At 43.2% G+C, this 24,735-nt stretch overlaps 1 protein-coding gene across 1 annotated transcript; it reads right to left on the bottom strand.

The window, feature by feature from the left end:
- Positions 1-446: 446 nt before the first annotated feature.
- LEMD1 (LEM domain containing 1) lies at positions 447-24,735 on the bottom strand. Its single transcript, XM_055333963.1, has 5 exons — positions 24,654-24,735; positions 23,920-24,042; positions 21,252-21,322; positions 2,127-2,203; positions 447-934 (listed from the first exon to the last, which is right to left on the bottom strand). The coding sequence occupies exons 1-5, from the start codon at positions 24,733-24,735 to the stop codon at positions 736-738; spliced, it is 552 nt and encodes a 183-aa protein (XP_055189938.1). The 3' UTR covers positions 447-735.

Below are 24,735 nucleotides of genomic sequence, written 5' to 3'. Positions count from 1 at the left end.
TAAGAAACAGAGGAGCTGGATGCCTCCCCAGCTCTGCATGATCCCAGAGGCCAAGTTCCTATAACATTCCCTCACTGGGCATTAATTTTTTTCGAACTTTGCTACGTTTTTAATGGCGAAAATGCTGTCTTGTTCTAAATTGTTTTCCTTTCATGACCTGTGATGCCGGATAAGGCTTTGTGTTTGCCAAACCATATGCATTCCTTTTTTCATCAATCACCTATTGGGGGCCTTTCCCGTAGTTCACTCTATCATTGGAAGCGTGAGGCAGGACCTATGGCTCACCACCACAGCTCAAAAGAAAAACACCAGGCATGGTTTTCTTTTTGAAGTATGCTTCAGATGTGGCAGCGCTTTTAATGATGGGCAGCATGCCGTCATGTGGGGAATTCCTTATCCTCAAGCTCTTTGATGAGAGTGTCTGCTTCTTTACCTTGTTTCTTTGCACCTTGGATTCTGGATTCAGTTCATTGTGACTTTTGGCATTTCCTTCAACCTCCCTGGCCTGTTCCCTTATCTCGAAACATAAGCGGTGAACTAGACAGTATGTAAGGCCCCATTGGCTTTGAAATCATGAGCCTGGGTAGGGTTTTGTGAGAGCAGCAGAGAGGAAAGCTACCTGGCTATGGGGCTGGGCATCCCTTTTTCAAGCAGCCTTTCTTTCTGTCCTTCCCTGCAGCAGGACGGCTTAGAGGCATGCTCAGGTGCTCACTCATTGCTCTGTTCCTAAAGCACTTAGCCAAAGAACGGCTCCTTTTCCACTGTTATGTAGACAAATATCACAATGATGAAGATGCCAAACACAGCAAGCTTCAGGCCCACTGGAAGAATTTCTAGGTTCCCGAACTCAACACTCCTGTTCACCGGGCAGTAGTCTGTTACTCTGATGCAACTCCATCCTTCGAATCTGGTGTTTGATGCTCTGTTAGGAAACCTGTGAAAACATTAGTGGCTCTTAGGGTTGCGTACAGCGATGACTCAAGCACCTCCTTAAAGTATGTGACCCTTCACCCCCGGCGAGCAACCATGGTGGGGCTTTTAGGGAACAGCCCTCTACTTGTTTAAAATTTACGCTGATTTCGACAAGTGAGATTAATGAGGTATCACAGGGATATGAGATACCTAAAACCCAAAAAAAGCATTTATTTAGTATTACCACCTACTTGCATAGCATCTTTCAATGCTGGCCCAAGGCCTGATTCAGGGAGCAGCAGAAACTTTGATCCCCACTGGGAATGGGTACAGGTGGATAGGGGATACCAGTACACACAGCCTCTCCTTTCTCTCTTCACCAATGTGAATAAGGAGTGCCCTTCAGGGGTGAGATGAGAAGTGCTTTTAAAATCTGCTAAAGTGGGATCCCTGGGTGGCGCAGCGGTTTAGCGCCTGCCTTTGGCCTGGGGCGCGATCCCGGAGACCCAGGATCCAATCCCATGTCGGGCTCCCGGTGCATGGAGCCTGCTTCTCCCTCTGCCTGTGTCTCTGCCTCTCTCTCTCTCTCTCTCTGTGACTATCATAAATAAATAAAAATTAAAAAAAACTACAAAACTTTAAAAAAAATAAAATAAAATCTGCTAATGTTGGTTTAAAATGTGGTACTTTCTGAACTCTCTTAGGGAGACTTTTATGTACCCGCTTGTCTAATCCTGGAAATCTGCCTAACTTCATTCAGAAGTTACCGAACTTTCCAGGAGACTTTACTTTCTGAACAACAAATAAAATGGCCTGTCTTGAGCTCTTTTATCAACTACCTTTTCCTTTTTTTCCCCCCCTCTTTCCTTATTTCCCAGGACACACATAGGAATAAATGTCTCCATGGGACATCTGGGTGGCTCAGCGGTTGGGTGTCTGTCTTTGGCTCAGGGCCTGATCCTGGAGTCCTGCGATAGAGTCCCACATTGGGCTCCCTGCATGGAGCCTGGTTCTCCTTCTGCCTATGTTTCTGCTTCTCTCTCTCTCTGTCTCTCATGAATAAATAAATACAATCTTTAAAAAAAAAAAAAAAAACTTCTTTCTCAACAGATTCTTTTCAGCCGCAAGCCCTTCACAGAAATCTGAATAACAAAAATTTCCCCGGGAATTATATAAGACAACAACATCCTCTCATATGCTAGGAAAAGCATTACCTTACTCCCTCAGGATGCTTATAAGCCAGGTAGTAGATATCTAGGGCTTCTGGGTTAGTGATGGAAGCCTCGAGTCTCTAATGAACAGAAAGAAAATATCAAGAAGAATTTATTTTTCCAATGTCTTGTACAAAAGACTATTATTTTTTTTATTCTAGAAAAAAATCATATAATCTGAGGGTTGATATGGAAGTTTTTGGTACATTATCTATTTAGCCACCTCATAACACAAACTTTAAGCTTCCTTTACTCAATAATTAGCAAAAATGTTCAAGTGCCATGGAGTAATATTTTACTTCAGTGACTCATACATTAACTATAGGCACATTGGTAACTAGGGTCACATGATGTGAGTAGCATTCTGGTCTTAAATATCAACTCTCTGTTTTGCTCTTATTTGAGGGTTTTTAAAAAAAATTTTTTTGTGTGACCAGGCATCATTTACAAAGAATAAAGATATTTTAAAAAACAAGTTGGCGGGACATCTAGGTGGCTCAGCAGTTGAGCACCTGCCTTCGGCCCAGGGCCTGATCCTGGAGATCCGGGATCGAGTCCCACATCCGGCTTCCTGCATGGAGCCTGCTTCTCCCTCTGCCTGTGTCTCTGCCTCTCTCTCTTTCTCTGTGTCTCTCATGAATAAATCAATAAAATCTTAAAAAAAAAAGTTGCGGAGGGGGGGCACCTGGGTGGCTCCGTCAGTTGAACGACTGACTCTTGGTTTCAGTTCAGGCCATGACCTCAGGGTTGTAAGATTGAGCCCCACAGTGGGCTCTGTGCTGAGCAAGGAATCTGTTTAAGATTCTCTCTATCCAAAAAAAAAAAAAAAAAAAAAAGATTCTCTCTATCCCTCTCCCTCTCCTCCCACCCCTGCAAGCTCGCTCTCTCTCTTAAATAAATAAATAAATAAATAAATAAATAAATAAATAAATAAATAAATCTTTTAAAAAATAAAATTAAGATAAAAAGCAAGTTGGCTATGGACAAAAACAAGAAAGTAATTTCTGAAAATGAAAATGTCATCTCATAAGAGGGATAGAAATCTGGACCAATCACGTTTTATTTTCTTTTCCCAAAACTTTCTTTTGTGTAGTTATATTTCCAATATAGTAAAAAAAAGGATAGCTCTCTATGCCTTGGTTTCTCCCCATGAAATAGAGTTGTAAAGATTAAGTGACTTAACACATGAAAAACGATTAAAACATCTCCTGGCACATAGTCAGCATTCAGTGAATGCTAGCAATAAAGATTATGACCATAGTCATTATTATGAATTGTGTGTTGCTGTTTTTCCTCCCGCATCTGGTTTTCCTTGATTGCCCATTTGTGTTTATGATTCAGGCCTCAGCATCCTCAAATGTCTGCAGTGTCCAGGCTGGGTGTATTGTGTCGGCAGGTCTGATGATGTCAGCCCACGGCGGGTGAGGAGGGCATGGCCTGGTGTACCATCATTTAAGGCTGGTCACCCGCTTCCCAATATAGGCCATGGGCGTCAAAGCAGCTACGGCCTTGCCTTCTTAAAGAAGATGTTCTTAACAGTGTTTTAATGATACCTGAGCAGGGCCTCTGCTGATGGTGGGAAGCTGTGCACAGCACAAGCGTGCCATCCAAGGAAGCACTGTGCCCAGAGCAGAGGTCACAGATGTACATACCTCTACGATTTCCTGGGAGAGGGGGACTCTTGAAAATTCCCACCAAGATGCCATGTGGGCTACTGGTGGTTTGCTTACTGAGAGATGCTTCAAACTATTTTCTTTTTTCTTTTAAAGATTTATTTATTTATGTATTCATGATAGACATAGAGAGAGAGAGAGAGAGAGGCAGAGACACAGGCAGAGGGAGAAGCAGGCTCCATGCCAGGAGCCCGACACAGGACTTGATCCCAGGACTCCAGGATCGCGCCCTGGGCTGAAGGCAGGCGCCAAACCGCTGAGCCACCCAGGGATCCCCTTCAAACTATTTTCAAGGGCGTAGTTAAAATCATTTATAAGCGCATTCTTTTTTTCAACCTTTTTAATTACAGAAAGTTTCAAGCATATACAAAAGTAGACAACAGTATAATGAGCCTCCACGTACCCGTCACATGCAAATTCTTTTTAATTCTCTTAAATGTAAAAATAGGTCTGTTAAATAAAACATTTGGGGTAGAAGTCTTTTGCAAAATCAAATTATAGGATTTCACAGCTTTAGGCAATCAAATGCTCCCTCCCTTCTCTTCTCTCTTGCCATAAGGTTTAGGTCTCTGATTGCCTTTTCTTTCAGAATTTCTTTCCTTTACTATCATCCACATGTAAAGTTCTCCTACAGCATGTAAAACGTGGACATTTAGATTTTCAAAAAAAGAGTAATCATGGCCTATCAACTTGACTGTGCAGCCATCAATAATAATTATAATTATAGGGTTGGGGAAAGGGTTATCGATCACAGTAAACAGTATAAAATTGCAGGTACACAGTGGTGGCAACTGGCTAAACTCATACCACACACACACAAACAGGAACTAGGGAGAAATATAAACAATGAAATCAGTTTTTGTTGTCAGGTGGCATGTTTGTAGTTGATTCATTTTTCATTAAAAAAATTCCCTTAAAGTTGTTAAATATGGTTTTCACTATAAACACCATTTACAATGGAACTAAAAAATATTGGTGTTCATTAAAGCAATGGCTTAGTGGGGGTGAATTGCACCCATGGGGGCAGCCCTGGTGGTGCAGCGGTTTAGCGCTGCCTGCAGCCCAGGGCGTGATCCTGGAGACCCTGGATCGAGTCCCACATCAGTTTCCCTGCATGGAGCCTGCTTCTCCCTCTGCCTGTGTCTCTGCCTCTCTCTCTCTGTCTCTATGAATAAATAAATTAAAAATCTTAAAAAAAAAAAAGAATTGCACCCACGGGGGAGCATAATGCTCCTTTCTCCCTATTCCTACCTAGAGCTAGAATCTGCAAAGCTGGCTGTTTCAAAGCATTCACGCTGGGGGTGGGAGGGATACGTGGCCGCCTCTGCTTCCCCACCCTCCTCACTACACCGCTGGCATTCAAGTCAGATAATGACACCCATCCACATATTTTGATCACAGCTGTAGTCATAATAATTCTGAGATATGCTAATGCAATAAACAATGAGTGTGTTAATACAATCCTGGCTGACACTTATATAGTATTTCCTGTGTGCCAGGCACCACTCTAGGCGTTTTACATAAACTCATTTAATTCTCAATACCACCCTATGAGCAAGGTGCTTTTTTTACGCCTATTTCACAGATGACAAAAACTGAGGCTTGGAGAGTTTAAGTCACGCGCCCTTGGTCACACAGCGGTGAGATGGTGGAGCCAGAATCCAAACCAGGTAGTGTAGTCTCAGAGTCCCTGCTCTTGATCACCCTGCTGTCCTGCAGAGGGTGGATAATGCAGCTTTAACTAGAAGAGAATTAGAAATACCGAGTTCTGAGTGTCTGTTGTCTTGGGCATTCAACATGCCCCGGATCCATGTAATCTTTCTAACAGCTCTGTAGTAACCATTTTCTAGATGAGAAAATAGAGTTTTAATGGGAGTAAAACTATTTGTGCAGGTTATGCGATCAGAAAAGGCACAATTACGACTTAAAACCCCCGTTTTCTGGCTCCAGTGACCTGTATTTTTGTCTTGTAATATTTCTATTGGGGAAACTCATCATGAAAAATATAGTGAAAACATATTTCTAGGGCACCTGGGTGGCTCAGTAAGTTAAGCATCTGGCTTTGGCTCAGGTCATGATCCCGGGGTCCTGGGATCAAGCCCCACATCAGGCTCCCTGCTCAGTGGGGAGTTTGTTTCTCCCTCTTCCTCTGCCCCTCCCCCTGCTTGTACCCATGCTCTCTCTCTCTGTCATTCTCTTTCTCTCCCTTTCTCTCAAATAAACAAAATCTTTAAGAAAAATCTTAAAAACGGTTTTCAGACATTAATAAATGATCATTAATTAATTTCCTGTGGGAGTAACACTTGTAGCCATCTGATCTCTTCTTAAATATTTGAGATGAGTTTTCTTTTCCAAGATTTCTCTAGGTAGACTAATTTTGTGCTAATTCTGGCCTACTTATTATATCCATTGAATCCAAAAATGGAGCGTGTGTGAGATATTATGTCCTACTGTATTATAGTGAACTACAAAACCTTGGGCTATATCCAGAACCAGACGAGTAAGAATCATTTTGTTTTCTCATTCAATCATTACTCATCAAAAAAACGTATTTGGTTTTTGAAAATGATCCACCTTGACTAAAGCCATTCATTTTTGTGCACGAGGAAATACGTTTGTTTGCATTTCCGCAAGGTGTACATTTTACAAGGTCAACCCAAACCTAGCCAGAGATGTCACAGCCTGACACCTGCAGTTGCAGGCAATCAGAGCAGCGGTGCCAGGCTGTGCGGTGGGCTGTGTGCCCTGCTGTCTGACTTCTTCCCCACTCCTTTCTCTTACTCTCCCAGGATTTCTTACTGTTGGCCTCTGGGGAGGCAGGAGGCAATGCTGTTCCTGGGGGAGAGGACAAAATCCTCTCCTAACTGCAATGTGTTACACTTTCCTAATCACTCTATTTGGTGGATGCAGTTTTTCAAATAACAGCTTATATTACAGAACCAGATATTCTTTTACCAATGGCTGGACAAACTGGTAGTTGTGAACCTGCTCCCAGGCAGGAAAAACCTTTTGATTTAGATCTCTTTAAAATTGAATTAACTTCAAATCCCTTCATTGACTAAAAAGGATTCAGTTAATAAAGATTCTACAGTAATTTCAGACTCTTACTTCATTGTTTTTACTTCCTTGATTTAATAAAGCTCTCATTTTCAACATTGTGCTCTGTTAACCTAAGTTATGATTTTGAATTAATTAAAAGCCTTCTAAAATAATCTCTACCACATTAACAAAGGAAAGGTTGAAGATCATCACCATTTCTGTGTGTGTGTGTGTGTGTGTGTGTGTGTGTGTGTGTGTTTTAAAGGGAATCTTTGGGGCGCCTGGGTGGCTCAGTGGTTGAGCATCTGCCTTTGGCACCTGTCATGATCCTGGGGTCCTGGGATCGAGTCCCATATCGGGCTCCTTGCATGGAGTCTGCTTCTCCCTCTGGCTGTGTCTCTGCCTCTCTGTGTGTCTCATGAATAAATAAATAAAAATCTTAAAAAAAAATAAAATAAAGGGAATTCTCTAGCAAACCAGGAATAGAATACGAATGTCTTTAACTTGACAAAAAGTGTCTTCCGACACCTATACCAAAAATCATACTTAAAGGTAAAATGCTAAATGAATTCCTTTTAAAATCAGAACCAAGGGAAGAAGTCTTATTATCACTCTTACTTAATACTGTAATAAAGGGGTCTTAGTCCAGTAAAACAAAACAAAACAGAAAAAATGAAAAGTATACAAACTGGACTAAAAGATTTACAGAAAAAGTATTATTATTATTATTTTTTAAAGATTTTATTCATCAAAAAAAAAAAGATTTTATTCATCCATTACAAGAAACAGAGAGGCAGGGACACAGGCAGAGGGAGAAGCAGACTCCCTGTGGGGACCCTGAGGCACGACTCGATCCCAGGACCCCGGGATCATGTCCTGAGCCGAAGGCAGGCGCTCAACTGCTGAGCCACCCAGGTGTCTGGAGTGTCTGCTTTCGGCTCAGGTCATGATCCCGGGGTCCTGGGATCGAGTCCTGCATCGGCCTCCCCATAGGGAGCCTCCTTCTCCCTCTGCCTGTGTCTCTGCCTCTGTGTGTCTCTCATGAATAAATAAATAAAATCTTAAAAAAAAAAAAAAGAAGGTGGAAGCTCAACTGCTGAGCCACCCAGGCGTTGTCGCAAGAGTCACTGTTATAAGGTCAATATGCAAAAGTCAATTGTGTTTCTCTATACTAGCAACAAACCATTTAAACAGATTTTTTAAAAGATACTGTTCCCGATAAGAACAAAAATTAAAAACCTAACACAGCTACCTACTAAAGCTAACAAAAAATGAGCATGACCCACACTGAAAATATTATGAAATCTTACTGAAGGACAAGAAAATTTAAATTAATGTAAAGAACATGAACAGGAAGACTCAACAGAGTAAAGATTTAGCTCTTTCCAAATTAATTCTTAAAGTCAATAAAATTTCAATCAAAATTCCTATCTGAATTTTTCATGGAACTCGATAAGCTTATTCAAAAATTTATGTGGAAGGACAAAAGGACAAGTAAAATTGAGACATTGCTTTAAAACAACAAGGAGGACGGGGACTTGCTCTGGTAATTACAACATTCTGCTCTGGGCATAGGCTGGACAAACTGATCAGAGCAGAGACCCCGTCATATCACTCATGGCTCTTGTTTTCTGGTTTATGATGCTTTGACATCTCGGAGCCTTGCTAGTCCTAGAGAGAATGCACATGAGCAAGCCTTTCAGAGGCAAGTCAACTAACCCCAAATCCATATCCCCAACTACCTCCTTTGTCTCTACCATACCGAGTCAATATTGCCCCTGCTGTAATTCAGCCTAGGGCCAGATTGGCCAACTAGCAACCACCCCTGTAGCCTGGAGCTCACTGGAATTGTTCAAATGAGCCAATCCTAAAATGCTTACCTTGCCTGACCAATTTCTTCCTGTAAAACCCACAATAAAGTGGGATGCCCATACTTTCTCCTCACTCTCGCCCCCTGCCTGACTCTGTAGTTCCCCCACATGGTGCTGGATGCCATGAATTCTTTCAATGGTACTCAACCTGAATAAAACAAATACCTGAATAAAACAAATCCTGGGGACATTTCAAAACATTCGTGTATTATGGAAATCTGACATATGGCAAGGGCTAACGCTGCAGATCCAAAGAAAAAGGACAGACTTCAAAAATGGGACTGGGAACACGATGGGATAGATATGCTTCTCGCAATCCTGCTGAGTATTGCTCCAAAACCTGGACAGTATATATATCAAGCAGACAGAAGAAGACGCTGCAAGGTGGCAAGCAGCAGAGGGATGAGGGACCTGGGCACCCGAGGAATGACACATGGTGAGTGCCTTGGGTCTTCTTTTGACCTCGTACATCCCAGATGGGAGTCCTGGACAAGCTACCAACCTGAAAATGGAACGGGTGCAAATGAAAAAAGCCCCCAGAAAAATCAAAAGATGGGAAAGGAGAAGGGGGCAGCCAAGCGAGACAGAAGCTTTTTGGGGCAGCCCGGGTGGCTCACCAGTTTAGTGCTGCCTTAGACCCAGGGCCTGATCCTGGAGACCCGGGATCGAGTCCCATGTCGGGCTCCCTGCATGGAGCCTGCTCTCCCTCTGCCTCTTTCTCTGCCTCTCTATGTGTCTCTCATGAATAAATAAATAAAATCTTTAAAAAGAAAAAAAAAGAAGAAGACTTTTTGACAGTAGCTACTCTACTCTGGCCAGACAGCCTACCCTGTGCCCACCGGCCCGGGTGCAGGGGAAGCCTGGACTACCACCCCCAGGTGTGGACCCCTCCCCCTCCACACAGGGGTGGTCACCAGTGGAGGCTACTTGGGAGCCCACAGGGTGCACAGACCAGGGTGGTGATAGAGGACCAGTGGGGGACCTGGACTTCTAGCCCCACTTGACAGCAAAGAGAAAGCACTAGTGTGGAGTCTGAGGAGGCCTGCTTAAGCAAAAGATTTAAATAAGATCCAGAGGAGCCCTTGGGTGGCTCAGTTGGTTAAGTGTCTGCCTTCAGCTCAGGTCATGATCTCTGGGTCCTGGGATCAAGCCCCGCATCAGGCTCCTAGCTCAGTGAGGAGTCGGCTTCTCCCTTTCCCCTACTCAAGCTCTTTCTCTGTCTCTCAAATATAAATAAATAAATAAATAAATAAATAAATAAATAAATAAATAAATAAGATCCAGAGTCTCATAAATGTCAATAAACTGAGATAACACAAATGTTGGAATTATCTGACGAGGATATTAAAGCAACCATCATCAAATGCTTCAAGGAACAATACAAAAAGGTATGTAAGAAATGAAAAAATTATTAACTTTGCAGAGAAGTAGAATATATACAGAAGGGCCCTGTGTAAGTTGAGAAGTGAAAAAAAAACATATCCAACCATCAAAGTAAAAACTCACTAGATGGGCTTGACAGAAGAATAGGAAACACAGAGGAAAGAATCAATCTACTTGAAGACAGAGCTGTATAAATCACCCACAACAAAGCACGGAGAGAAAATGGAGGTGGAGGAGAAGCATAAAATACAGATAAACAGAGTCTTGGGGAATTACAATAGAAGATCTAACATTTGTGTCATCAGAGTCCCTAAAGGAGAAGAGAATGAGGTCAGGCTGGAAAAGATATTTGAAGAAATAATGGCTGAAAATTCCCCAAATTTGGCAAAAGACATAAATGAACAGATTGAAGAAACTGAGTGAATTCCAAACAGGACAAATGCAAGGAAACGCATGCCAAATATACATCATAATCAAACTTCTCAAGACCTTTGTGCATCAAGAGACATCACCAAGGAAGTGAAAAGGCAATCCTCAGAATGAAAAAAAAAAAATTCCAAATCTTATATGATAACAGTCTAGCTTTCAGAATACATAAGACTCTTACAACTCAACAATAGAAAGACAAGCAACCCAGTTAAAAAATGGACAAAGGGCTGGGCTAGACATTTCCTCAAAGAAGATATACAAATGGCCAGTAAATCATGAAAAGATGCTCAGTATCATTAGTCATTAGGAAAATGCAAATTAAAACCACGCTGAGATACCATTTCACATCTTCTAAGATGGCTACTAAGAACAAGTTGGTGTAGAACGACAAGTGTTGTCAAGGTATGGTAATACCGGATCCCTTGGACATTAGTGTGAATGTACAATGCTGCAGTTATTGTGGAAAATGGGTTAGCCATTACTAAAAATGTCAAACACAGAAATACCGTATCATCCAGCAATTCCACTCCCAAGTATATATCTGAAAGAACTGAAAACAGGTATTGGAATACCTGTCCTTGAATTTTTTACTGTATTACTTTTCCCAATATGCAAGAGGTGGAAACAATCTAAATGTTCAGCAGCAAATGAATGAATAAGCAAACTGTGGTCTATGCATACAATGGAACATTATTCACTCAAGCACTAGTACAAATACATGCTGTGATGTGGGTGAAGCTTGCAAACAGTCAGCTGGGTGGAAGGAGCCAGTCACAAAGTATCACATCCTGAATGTTCCATTTATATGAAATATCCAGAAGAGGTAGATCCACTGAAACAGAAAGGAGATTAGTCGTTGTCAAGAAGGGTTTGAGGACTAACTGCTTAATGAATACTGAGTTTTATTTTGAGGTACTGAAAATGTTTTGAAACTAGATAGACGTGGTGGTTTTCTGGCACTCTGAATGTCCTAAATGCCAGTGAATCGTGCATTTTAAAATAGTAAATTGTATGTGAATTTAATCTTAGCAGAATTTTTTTAAAAAGATTTTATTCATTTATTAGAGAGAGAGAGAGAGAGAGAGAAAGAGAATGAGCTGGGAGAGGCAGAGGCCAAGTGATAAGTAGACTCCTCACGGAGCAGGGAGCCCAATGTGGAGCTTGATATCCAGACCCTGGGATCATGACCCCAGCCAAAGGCAGATGCCTAACCGAATGAGCACCCAGGCACCCCTCATTACTATTTTTTAAAGGCACGGAGGAAAGAGTGAAAAGATAGGCTCACTGGGGGATGGTAATGGGGGAGATTATGCATGTGTGGGGGCAGGGAATAGATAAGAAATCTCTGCACCTTCCTCTCAATTTTGCTGTGAACCCAAAACTGCTATTAAAAAAAAAAGCCCAGACTACTAGAAGATATGTACTGAACTTATGACCAACAAAGGATTAGTATCCAAAATATATAAAGAGACCCTGTAAGTTAACAAGAAAAAGATAACCTAATAGAAAAAATGGGAAAAAGACATGAACCAGCACTTCACAGATGAGAAAACACAAATGACCAACAAACGTATAAGAAGGTGCTCACCCTTATAAGCAAATTGTTATAATGAAATACAACCTTATGCTTACTACTTGGACAAACATTAAGTATGGCAATACTAAATTTTGAAGAAGGTTGAGAGTGATGGAGCTCTTCATATACTGCTGGTAGGACTGTCAGATGGTTCAGTCACTTTGTAGGGCGGTTTAACATGACATCCAACGTGGAAGAGGTCTGTATCCTTGATTTTCTAGCAATTCCACTCCTAGGTGTATTCACTCAAACAGAAAAAAATTATTGCACATGTATGCAATGGGTCACATACCACGATGTTTGTAGCAGCATTGTTCATATTAGAAAAACTTGGAAAGAATACAAATGTCCAATAAATAAGGAATGGATCAATATATTTTTACAATAATTATACAGCCATGCAAATGAATGAACCAGCACAAAAATATTGGGAGAAACGCATGGCATAATGCTGAATGATAAAGGGAAGTTATAGAAGATTACTTGCATGATTTGATTGATTGATTGATTGAGCTGAAGGAGGGGCAGAGGGAGAGAGGGAGAGAGAGAATCCCAAGCAGACTCCATGCCCTGTATAGAACCTGATGCGGGGCTCAATCTCACGACCCAGAGATCACAACCCTAGCTGAAAATCAAGAGTGGGGTGTGTAATCACCTGAACCACCCAGGCACCCCATGATGATGTCATTTAAATAAAATCTAAAATCAGGAGAAACTAAAGCTTGTGGATACTATAAAGGAAAGGAAAAGAATGAAAAGTAAATTCAGGATAGTGTTTACCTTGGGGGAAAGGAAGGAATGGGAATATGATCAGGGAAGTCTACATTGGTCTCCAATGGAATTGATTTATTTTTTTTTGATCTCTGGGGTGGGAATCTAACTGCTTATTGTGGAATTCTTTATACCTTTTTAGATGCATAAGATATATTATCATAAGTCGTCAAAAAATATTTTCAGGTTTGAATTTTTTTCCATCCCCTTGGGCAAATTCCAGGTACCCTCCTGCATTTATATCAGCCCATTTGAACCGCGCTGGGCTGTGTACCAGGGCTTTTACGTGTGAGTGGAAGGGTCACCAAAGAGTGGCTCATGTGGGCTCCAATTACAAAGCAATCATCAAAAAGAAGCCTTGGCTTCCATGGGAGAACAGATGTCCAGGAGTCCTTCTGCGATACCAGGGAGAGACACTGGGAGGAGCTGTTTCACTGCTCAGGTGCCTGGTTGCTTTTCCTCCCCTTTTGGCAGCCTGATCTAATGGAAAGGGCAGTAGAATGGAAATTAGAAGACTGGGAAGTCCACTCCCTATTTTTCTGCAACCTATCTGTGTGGTCTTGGGCGAGCCATAATCCCTCTGGGTCGGTTTCCTCATCTGTAAAATAAGCCATACAGCCTCCTTCCAGATGCCTTTGAAATAGGGAATTCCGTGGTCAGTAATTGCAATAAATCAAGCCTGGGCTCATGAAGACGAATACTGCCTGGTGCTTATGAAACCTGAGCAAATCCCAACATACTAAAATAATCCGGGGCTCTCATGTGGGAGGTACAATGGGAACTTCCTCTCCCTAAAATGGGTACATATAGCTATATACCCATAATGCAAATGATAAATTAGCTGAAGTCCAGTATGGTTATATTTGGAGGTGAAAAAGAGAAGCTGAATTTTCTAAATAAATTCATATTTCCCTATAGAAAGAGAACACCACTGCTCATAATTCAGTTCTATGAAAATAAGTTTACCTTTATTATCATGTTATCACTATAATCAGAGTTTGATTTCATTATCTCTTCCTGCTGCTCTTGTATTTCAAAAACTGGGTTCTATTACACAGAAAGAATCAGCAAGTAGTCAATAAGATAAAGATACATTGATCATTAAGCATATTTAAGCACATCTACCAGGAAGTCAGTATTTTTATAGGGAGAATGTTAAATTACATTCCTTGTAAAGACAGCATTTAGCTCCCATTAGCACATGTTACAGGTAAGAACAGAGGGCTTATTAAGTAGTTATAGAATATGTAATTTACTCTTCACTTTGACCCAAGTGGAATATACAACTCCTACTGGGAATAAGGATGTTTTTTCAATTGATTAAGAAACTATTATAGCGATGTTTAACATCAGGTCTCCTAAAGCGCAACTCAAACTGCACACTTAAGTAGTCCTTTAACATATATTCCCTTGGCACCTTGGGCCTTCCGATGGCAGCACTTGGGGTAGGCAATGCAGATGCTAATATTAGGTGTACAAGGTATCTTAGCAGCAATAATAGGAGAGTGAAACCCTATTAAGTTTTGGCAGATATGGAAACCGATCTCAGAATTGGAAGGGAAAAAGGGACATGAGCTTTCCTTCCCTTCCTTCCCTCCCCTGGGTTGTCAGTGTCTCCTGTACTGGAAATGGGGCAGAGTGTCAGCATGCCCAGAGGCCAAAGAGATGGAGTGCAGAAGGCTGCGTGTATGGAGGGGGTAATGGGGTGCCTGGTGGTTGAAGAATGGGAGCGGTAGGAGAGGAGCCAGCATGAAGGCATTAGCTTGCCCTGTGTCCAAGGATGAGAGACAATGAGGGGACGGCCACATGGAGGGGTTGCCATGTCCAGTGGCCAAGGAGGAGGTGATGGGGCTTATGCAGAAGAGGTGGTGGCTATTACGATGGGAGATTGGTTACAGTGAGAAAAATTTAAAAATTGAGCAAAAAATGTACATATACTGAAGATAATGGAAGCCAGGTTTCTCAGTGTCACAGGAAGGGGAAAGGTTAGGAGGAACACTGAAATATTGGGCTGGAGATGGAGATGAACATGGGCTCATGGCTTTTAACTTCATATATAGAGAGAAAGAGATAAAAATAGTTACAGACATCTATGCGTATGTGTACATACACCGATGTTTATTTTTTAGCTCTATTCACTGAGAGGGCCTTGGAAGCAATGACTCCCCAGCAGCAATGAGCTCCCTAAAGGCCTTGACTTTGGTTTCCAAATCTCCAATAAAAGAAACCAATGCTCCTGCGGCAGGTAAAGCACAAGAAGGGGCTGAAACATCTTGGGTCAGAAGTTAAGAAAATCCCTAAGGAGTAATGAGGACATGTTAAAAGGACACACTATCCATTCTGAAGGAGCTCCCACTGGCCAAATCTGGAACAATTTGTGCATTAAAATAATATCAATGATTACAATCTCCTGAATCATAAAGAATCAGTAAGTCCACGCTAACACATATGAACGAATGAATAAACGAGAAAGGGAGATCTTCCTTACAGTAGAATGTCAACTAATAAAGAAGAATAAAATAGAAAATCTTTTTATTTATTTTTTAAGTAATCTCTCTGCCAAGTGTGGGGCTTGAACTCACAACCCTGAGATCTAGAGTCACATGCCTTACCAACTGAGCCAGGTACCCTTAGATATAAAAAAATCTTACTGGGCCACCGTCATAATGGAAGTGGAATCCATCAGTCATCCGTGGGTGCTTGGGCTAATGGATGAGGCTTGATGAGGAACACTATGTTGGTATCATTTCAGAATAATTCCCTACGAAATATCATTCAGTTACAAAAGGAAAAGTGATGGTTTTATGGAGAAATCTGACAGACACCAACTTTTCCAGGTGACTTAGGTTACCATCACCACCAGTGGAACAGGATGACATTGTTCCCTGGTGTGATGCTCTGAGAAGAGCATAGCACTGTGTCTGAGAAATTTCTGCCCAGAATTCAAGGCCTCTATGAATAGTCAAAAGGAAAAAATCACCCTACAAAATGAAAGCCTGTACTTTTTTAAATAGTCAAGGACATGAATGACAGGGAAAGATGGAGGCACCACTCCTTCAGACCAAAGAAGGCTGCGGGAGAGGCCAAGTGCATTCCTGGATTGGTTGTGGACCAGAGAGCAGAAAGACATTTTGGGGACAATTGGTGAAATTTGAATGGGGTCTGAATATTAGGCAGTAGCACTGAATCAATGTGAATGTCCTTATTTGGATCATCACATGGTAGTTATGGAGGAAAGTGTCCTGTGGGGGTAGACAGAAGACATGCAGGGGAGCTGGGGGACTTCCTGTCTATAGTTGGCCCTCATTCGGTTCAAAGATACAACAATAGGGTGCGTGTGGGGGCACGCACACACACACACACACACACACGCAGAGCAAATGTGGTAAAAGCTAACCGCTGGATAATCTGGGTGAAAAGTAATATGGGACTTCTTTATTTTTTTTTAAAGATTTTATTTATTTATTCATGAGAGACATAGGGAGAGAACCAGAGGGAGAAGCAGGCTCCATGCAAGGAGCCGGATGTGGGATTCGGTCCTGGGTCTCCAGGATCACGCCCTGGGCTGAAGGCAGGTGCTTAACCGCTGAGCCACCCAGGGATCCCTGGGAGTTCTTTATGCTAATCTTACCACTGTCCCTAAGTTTGAGGTTATTTCAAAATAAATTATTTTTTCAATGTTTCAAAAGGCAGGGGAAGGATTTAGCATAAGATTAAGAAGGAGTCCTATATAGTAGGCGGTCATATATGATGTTTTTTCTTTTTAAAGGCTGGTCTGCCTCCTTCAACACACAGCACTTACAGAGAAGAGTCTTTAATTATATCTGTTTATTTACTTATAGACATACACTTGTGGGCACTCTGATAAATCCTCTGCAGTACTTAGGAGTTCAATACTGAAGATTCAGTTGCCATCGTATTATTTTTCACTAAGTATTTTTGCTTTGTTTTGTAGATAACTAAGTATCATGCTTTTTTACGTGATAGTATTGATGATAGTAGTTCGTATTGTACTCGTACGGCCCTTATGACATGCCATCACTACTCGTTTTACATGTTTTTTAACTTAATCCTCGCAATGATCTGTGATGTCAGGCCCATTATTATCCTGATTTGTAGATAGGAAACTAAAACATGGAGAGGTCAAGTGTCTTGTCCAAGTCGTGGCAGAGCTGGGATTTGAACCCAGGCAGCCTGGCTCTAGAGTCCATATTTTTGATACATCTATTCTCTTTGTTTCCAGACTTCCTTTTAAAATTTCTTCAGGGCAGGAACTAGGACTCCTTTCGCATCTATTTTCTTAAAAAAAGGTCTAGAACAATGCCCAGTAGAGATAAACAGTTGTGAGCTCACAGGCTGAGACCCGAGGTAGAAGCTCTGTTGCAACCATTCCCTGGGTGGTCATCAATTCGCTGTGCCCTATGCATTGTCTTTTGGGAGAATAGGGTAAGGTATGTCTAAGAGACAAAAGAGATGGTACAGAATAAGAAGTCGGGGGGGGGGGTCATCTGCATGATATATGACAACGGTTCCCTTCAGTTCCACCAACAGAGATTGAATGACTGTAACTCCCTCCATACACCTGGCACTGAATTCAGTGCAGAGGATTCAAAGCCGCAGGTTTTCACCCTCTAAGGTTTACTTATTTTTTTAGAGAGATTTTATTTATTTATTCATAAGAGACAGACAGAGAGAGAGAGAGAGAGAGAGAGAGGCTCCATGCAGGGAGCCCGATGTGGGACTCTATCCCAGGTCTCCAGGATCAGGTCCTGGGCTGAAGGTGGCGCTAAACCACTGAGCCACCCCGCTGCCCACCCTCAAAGGTTTACAACCTGAATCAGCAAAAGCTCTTAGGCAGAGGGTGGGAGTTGGGGCAGACTGAAGGAGCAGATTGCTAGGCTCAGACCCCCAGAACACACTTTTAGGAGCTCCTAGCGGAATGTGTAGACTAGGTGGCGAGATGAGCGAGTTGCCCAGGCTGGGAGAACAGAGTGAACCGGGATTCTGGCAGAGAGGAGCATGTGTGTTCTGGGAGGGAACAAGGAGACACCAAAAGGGCCAGGAGCACTCAGGAGCACACAGCTCCCGGCCGGCAGCCCTGTGCAGACAGGAGTGCACGTGCAAACACCTCCACTCCAGAACCACTCTATAGCCCAGGGTGCCCAGATGCCCTGGTTTGCCGGACGGTCCCGTTGGATTCCAGCATCCCTTCCAGGAGTGTCCCCTTTCATTCTCAAAAACATCCTGTTGGGGGTGTAAATAACATGATCCCCTTGCCTTACTCAGAGGTCACTCTATGCAGCCTGACATTGCAGATCATTCTGCCTCCCCAACACCCCAAGTCCCATTTCGTCCTCTTTGGTAGAAGGGACTTTGAGCTTGAGATACACACATTGGCTTTCCTGCCTACTTCATCACTGGAAGCACATGCTGTGCCTGGAGTCCATCTGATGAAAAATAAATCCCCAATTAAAAAAAAAATATTGGCTTGACTTTCTAAGTGGCCTTAATCTCCAAAGCAGTGGGCTGCATATGTGATCTGATAAAAGACACACATAGCAGGATGAGAAAGCGTCCAGAAATAGATGCAATCCAAATCTCAAAGTGGTCTGTATTTCACTGGAAACCCTACTAGGATAAGAGGGAAACGGGTGTTCCTTGGTGTTTCAAAGAAATGTAAATACTGCCTCTCCAGGTACTCAGAGGACAGTTAGGTACACACCACTGCTCTTAGGTAATTAAAGTCTATGGTGTTAGACAAGTGTCTCCTAAACACCCCTTTTAGCACCTTTTACATGGGAACTTAAATGCTTATTTACATTTACTTCAGAATTTAAAGTTGAACAGATGTCTTGAGGCCCTTCTGAGAATCAGAATGGCTTATATAAATCCTTCAGATCAAACCATTTCAGGCCATCACAAACTTTCTATTTAATTCTATTGCCAATTCAAAATATTGATGTGGTTTTATTTCAGGTTTATGTAAAGCAAAGACTGAAGGGCATCGGTCCCACCCCATACATTTTAAATACTCAGGTTGCTTCTTCTCCCCTTCTGTGTCTGCAGGAACTAGACAAAGGGGTGTTCTGCCAAAATGAGGCTTTCTGAATGGGAGAGGATTCCTCTGATGAGCCCTTTGGAAGATTTTTAAAATTCCTTTAGAAAATTTTATAAGATATCAGAATTACTTCATCAGATTTGAATTATGTTCAAATGGGAAGCCAAAGCTACAGTCTGCTACAGGACCGCGTACTTGGGGTTTCCTTTTCATTTCTTGAAACTCAGTGAGTAGTTGAAATACTAGACCATATTGGCAAACTAACCAGTTTGTTGCTAGAGCTGTTTGGTGGTTTGATGAGGTGAGCTCTGGGCTCCTGCTCTGTGCAAGAGCCTATGACAGCTACTGAAGGGGATGCACAGGCATGGCCCTGGAGTCGGTCCTTAAATAATCAGAGGATTTTAACCAGAAGGGAAATGGGCTGCGGGAGGGAGGGCGGGAGGAAAAGAACTCCAGGCATAAGGAACCACTGAGGCAAAGACACAGGGAAGGAAATGAGAGAAGTGGGAAACCAGGAAAGAAATTTCTAGGATGATGAGGGAGTCTCCTCGTGGTGTGTGCTAAGTTTGCACCTTGTTTCCAGGCAGATGAATGATGCGACTCAAACTCTGCTTGTACATCTGAACTGGAATCGGGAAAGGTTAGAGGTGGAGGTTGGTCAGGAGGATATTACAATCATTCCAGTAAAAAAAATAAAGAGTTATATGGGGGCTCCTGGGTGGCTCAGTCGGTTAAGGGTGAGACATGATCTCAGCTCAGGTCTTTGATCTCAGGGTCCTGAGTTCAAGCTCCATGTTATCCAGTGTGGAGCCTACTTTAAAAAAAAAAAGTGATATGGGTGCAAGCTAGGATAGCAGAAAGGAGCAATAGATTTTTAAAAATCATAATTCAGGGATCCCTGGGTGGCGCAGTGGTTTGGCGCCTGCCTTTGGCCCAGGGCGCGATCCTGGAGACCCTGGATCGAATCCCACGTCGGGCTCCCGGTGCATGGAGCCTGCTTCTCCCTCTGCCTGTGTCTCTGCCTGTGTCTCTGCCTCTCTCTCTCTCTCTCTCTCTCTCTCTCTCTCTGTGACTATCATAAATAAATAAAGAAAAAAATATTTTAAAAAATCATAATTCAAATCCATTGGCAACTCTTTATTTGTGAGGCCATGAGCCAGGGCAGTGGGAAAATGGTGAAACCATCAAGGGAAACAGAAGCCACAAATGGCAGGTTTGGGGTAAGCAAAAATGAGCGTGGTCCTAGAGGTCCTCTGTGTGAGGAGCTGGGAGGTAGAGACTGCTATGGGGAGAAGGATAAACACCCTTAGGTAATCTATGAAATGTTCACCATTATAAGTAACCCTGCGTGCTACTGCAGGAAGGAGGGGAGGAAGGAAAGACAAGGAAAAGGAAGCTTTCCAGGAGGTGGCTGGATGTATAGGCCTCTGCCTCAGGGGAGGGGGCCCATGTGGAGGATTCTGTGTGGGAAGATGACCTGAGGTAAAGGGAATGGGGCAGGCAATGGAAATGATGCAGAGCAGGAGCTGGGGCTGGAGACAGCTCTCACACAGGAGCCAAAAGACAGAGTCAGAGTGAAAACCGTGAGAGGTGCAGAACCAGGAACTGAGCGAGGACAGTATTGTTGCCATGGAAGGAGACCCAGGCATCTCTAAATACAGAGGGACAGTGGTCAGAAGGCTGAGAAAAAAATCCCTGGGGTTGACGTGAACTAATGTGCCTCATCCTAGAGCTTTCCCTTGGTGGCCTTTCACCTGGCAGCCACCCTGTAAGGTAGGTACTGCTACTAAGTTGCAGTAGGAGTTTACGTCTGTTAAGTGACTTCCCCCAAAGCCCCAGCACTAAGCACGGGGAAGGACAGGGTCTCTCGGCCAGCGAGGCCTCACGGCAAAACCTGTGACCCTCACACACTTGGCCACTTGCTTCAACATGGCAGTGAGGGTGGAAGCCAGGACTCAGGGTCGGGGAAAACAAAGGAAACAGGAGCTGCTGTTCATTCTCCACTGCTCAGTGCTCCCTATGAATGCAGACCCTGGGCCGGGGAAATGGGAAGGGAATGGCATCTGGGGGGTAGCTGCAATTTCAGGGCTGGCTGGGAGGACCCTGTTACTCCGGGTCATGACCAGAATGTGGAAATAGCTCCACAAAACAGAAGCCTGCATTAAAATTAGCTGCTTTAAACTAGGATTTTACCCCTAGAACAGAATGTAGTGACTTGCTAGTTCCTTTCTTAATACACAGGAGGAAAAAAAATACACAGGAGGAGCGCTATTTCCTATATTCAATATATTATGGGTAAAAGTATTCATGCATTAGAATTGTACATACTTTTTTGAGTGCCTTGTTTTTTTCTGATGAGAGAATGATATTTCCTTTCAAAATGATAGTGGCATTAAGCTCTGGATCATGGAAAACAAAAGGAAAATAGGCCATGAGAACATAAGAGCTAGAAAAGGAAGTCAACACCAATCTTGGGGGGCAATTCTCCCCATTGCGGGGCAGAAGAATTTTGTGAGGGCATCTCTGCAGTGGCCTTTGTGCAATGTACTGAGGCCTACCCCTGGGGACCCGGGGAGGGCTCCCCGACAGGAGGACTGTTGTATTGGTATGGCTCTGAAAGAAATACATCGCTGAGCCCAAGCTGGCTGCTCCTCTGGGAGGCTGTTTTCAGCCTGGTCCTTGCCCCTTTGCACCAGCCGCAAGCTTCAAGCACCTCTGAATGTCAAGATAGGGCAGGAGGATTTTCTCCTTCTGTGTCCGAAGAAGCCCCCAGAGGAGGGAAGGCCAGAGCTGCGCTAAAAGGCTTTAAAATCAGGCAAATGCCAAGGACAAGAGAGGTGGTTGCTCATCAGCCCTTGGCTTCAGCCTGTGGAGAAGCATTTTGATAAACTTGGAGCAATCATGCGCTGTTGCACATTCAGCAGAGATGTTAGGAGGGGATTTTAAATGAGCTTTCCGATTCAAAAATACTTGGGAAGCTTGAAAAGAGGTTCAGTCATTAAAGCTATGTCCAGCTGGTGCCAAAACAATGAGTGAAAATGAGAAAAATCAAACCTACCCATTGTCTGAATAACCTAAAGCTTAGCCTTGGGTCTGAACTGGCCGTGGCCACACGGTCCCCATCACGACCCCACTCCAGGACCAGGTGTTTCTGTGAAATGCTCAGCACTGAATCTCCCCAGGACCTTATCAGTTCTATGGCAATCCCTTCATTCTAATGGCACCAGGGTCTAGGAGGCTTCTCCACTGGGCAGATTCAAATGTCCGATGATTCAGACCTGACCCAAAGAAAGCTGTCCTTTCCTACTTGACCTAACCACCATCCACTGACACCGCAGAATTGCACTACAAGGCAGCGACTGAACCAGAGCTGCCACCTCTGACCTGACTGAGCTAACATCAGGTGGACACAGTCTGTAAAGCAATGGCAAAGCTTACAAACTGAAGGGCCCATTTTCTCCCAGCCTGGGTATAACTTCCCCTCTGGAGGGCTACGTGCTGGGAAGCGGGAGGACTCGACCTGTGACCACAACAGCTTGGCTGTACAGCTTTGACTTGCAGTCCTGGGCAGCTGTGAGCAGTACGTACATTAACCTTCCTCTCTCGAACCTTCCAACCTGGCACTTCATTTCATCAGAGGACTGGTCTAGTCCCTGATCACATGGGATCACATGCAGTCCCAGGTCTGGGACAGGACTCTGAAGATAGCCCCCAACCAGAAAGGGTCTGGTCTTAGGGGACGGTAGGGTCCATCCCCAGCCCTGCTGCTCTTTCAAATGAGGTCGGCCATGTGTGACTTAGGGAAAGCTCTCAGAACTTGTACTACCCTCCAATACCAGGCACCACGGGGGATTTTTCAAAGGGCCCTAGGCACTTATCTTATTTGTTGAACTATTCACTTGAACTGTATGAAATTGCCATTTTTGTCTTTTTTTTTTTTTGTAGGTCAGAGGCAGATAGTTAATGTGTTCATCCTCACAGAAATTGTGAGAAAAGTTTAAGACATGTGATGGGAAGAGCACAGTTATGAGAACTAGACCTGGCTTCAAATCTCAGTTTTGTCACCTTCTTTCAATAAACATATCCTGAATTCCTGCTCCATGCCTGGTACTGTGCAAGGAGTTGGCCATGTAGTGGTGACAGAGACAATGGACCTTGCTCTTCATAGCACATTCTGGACACATTCTGGGCCCGCTTCCTAGCTATTGGATGTTGGACCAGTCACTTGACCTCTCTGAACTTCAGCTAAAAGTGTTGTGAGGGTTAAATGAGATATTGCACATTAGGCAGGAAATGCATTGGTGACTATCAATGCATGGTAATTCCTGTTATTTTACTGTGACTCATAGAGGACTCCTAATAAAAACTTATTTAATGAAACAGCCTTGGGATGGATTGTAGGAATCTTCAAGCCCACTTTGTACAGGAGAATGGTGTATATAGGGGGCAGAGGCCATTGGACCAGAAGCTCCCGGATCCCAGAGACCACAGCTCTGCAACTACCCTGGGGCCCAGAGGAGACCAGTTGTGGTCAGCTCCCATGGAGCCAAGAGGGCAGGAGGCATAGAGGAGTTCAGAGAGGTACAGTTTGGCTCATCTTTCTGAACGGATTTGAAAACATTTAATCTGAAGAAAATAATTGTCAAATTTATTGATAGAGGTAAAGCAGAGGTTGGTGCCTCAAAGGAGATGTGGAAATTCCCTGCAGGAACTTCTGGTTTTAGAAATCAAACACAGATTTGGCCCTGGTTAATAAGAGGACATGCAAATTGACCCCCCACCCCCCACAGCCCAGGGGAGTCACTGACATGAATATGGACATGGAGTCACAGATTCCTTTTGCAGGCCAGGAGCCTGTTCTCCAGGCTGTTTGTGGGCAAACAGGCCTTTCAGACATTACACAGGTCACCCTGCATAGCATTTCAAGCTGCATAGATCATCCCAGACAAGGTATGAATAAGCGCACAGTGGCTAACAGTACAGCTTCTGACGGTACCTTCACTGTCGTCATCATCCTGAGCTCTGTCCAGCTCGCAGGGTCCATTCATCACAGCTGATGCACAGGGAGGCGAGACCAACAATTGCACTAACTTTTTTTCATACACTTTTCTGGTGGAAGCTGAAGAAGAATGTGGAGAACAGAGTAAGGTATTCCGTTCGCGAATGCCATCTCTCCGCCTCCGCCGTATTTCACCACCCAGATCCTTATTCTTGCACCTTACATTGTTGGTTAATTATGGCTTTGACAATCAGGTCCACCCCACAGCTACTCAACGTATTCCTTTCCTTCCACAAACACTTAAGGTGAGGCCTCCTTGGGTTAGCCAAGGAGGGGGGCATTGGATACATCTGACAGTAAGACTGACAAAGTTGCACATCCTATCTATTGAGAGTATAAACAGTAAGGACATAAATAGTTAACAGTGCATATGCTAGGAACGAAAAAAAAAGCAACAGGGTGATATAATCAAAAGTAACTGGGTTTTCCTTGGGGAAAAAAAATCCTTTTTCTGTGGCAACATACTTAGTAATTTGTGTGTAGCATCTAGGTATATTTATCACTTCTTTTCTCTTTATGGTTTTCTGTGTTAAAAATTTTTTTTTCTATTTCCATTTTGATGGTTTTTCTTTTTTATTGCATATGTTCCTTCCACTGTAAATAATTTTAAATCTTTGCAGGTAGTTTATAAGTGAGAAATGACCAGTCTCTAATATTTGCTGCATACATACGTAATATTGGGCCAGGTGAAAATCCAAGCTTATTAAGTTCATTCTGTAATTCATAATCACTCAGACTCTTCACATCCACCAT

The sequence above is a fragment of the Nyctereutes procyonoides genome, unplaced genomic scaffold, assembly GCF_905146905.1.
Source record: "Nyctereutes procyonoides isolate TBG_1078 unplaced genomic scaffold, NYPRO_anot_genome, whole genome shotgun sequence".
Classification (NCBI taxonomy): domain Eukaryota; kingdom Metazoa; phylum Chordata; class Mammalia; order Carnivora; family Canidae; genus Nyctereutes; species Nyctereutes procyonoides.
The sequence above is the reverse complement of the archived record's forward strand: the minus strand, read 5'-3'. Positions and strand labels throughout refer to the sequence as shown.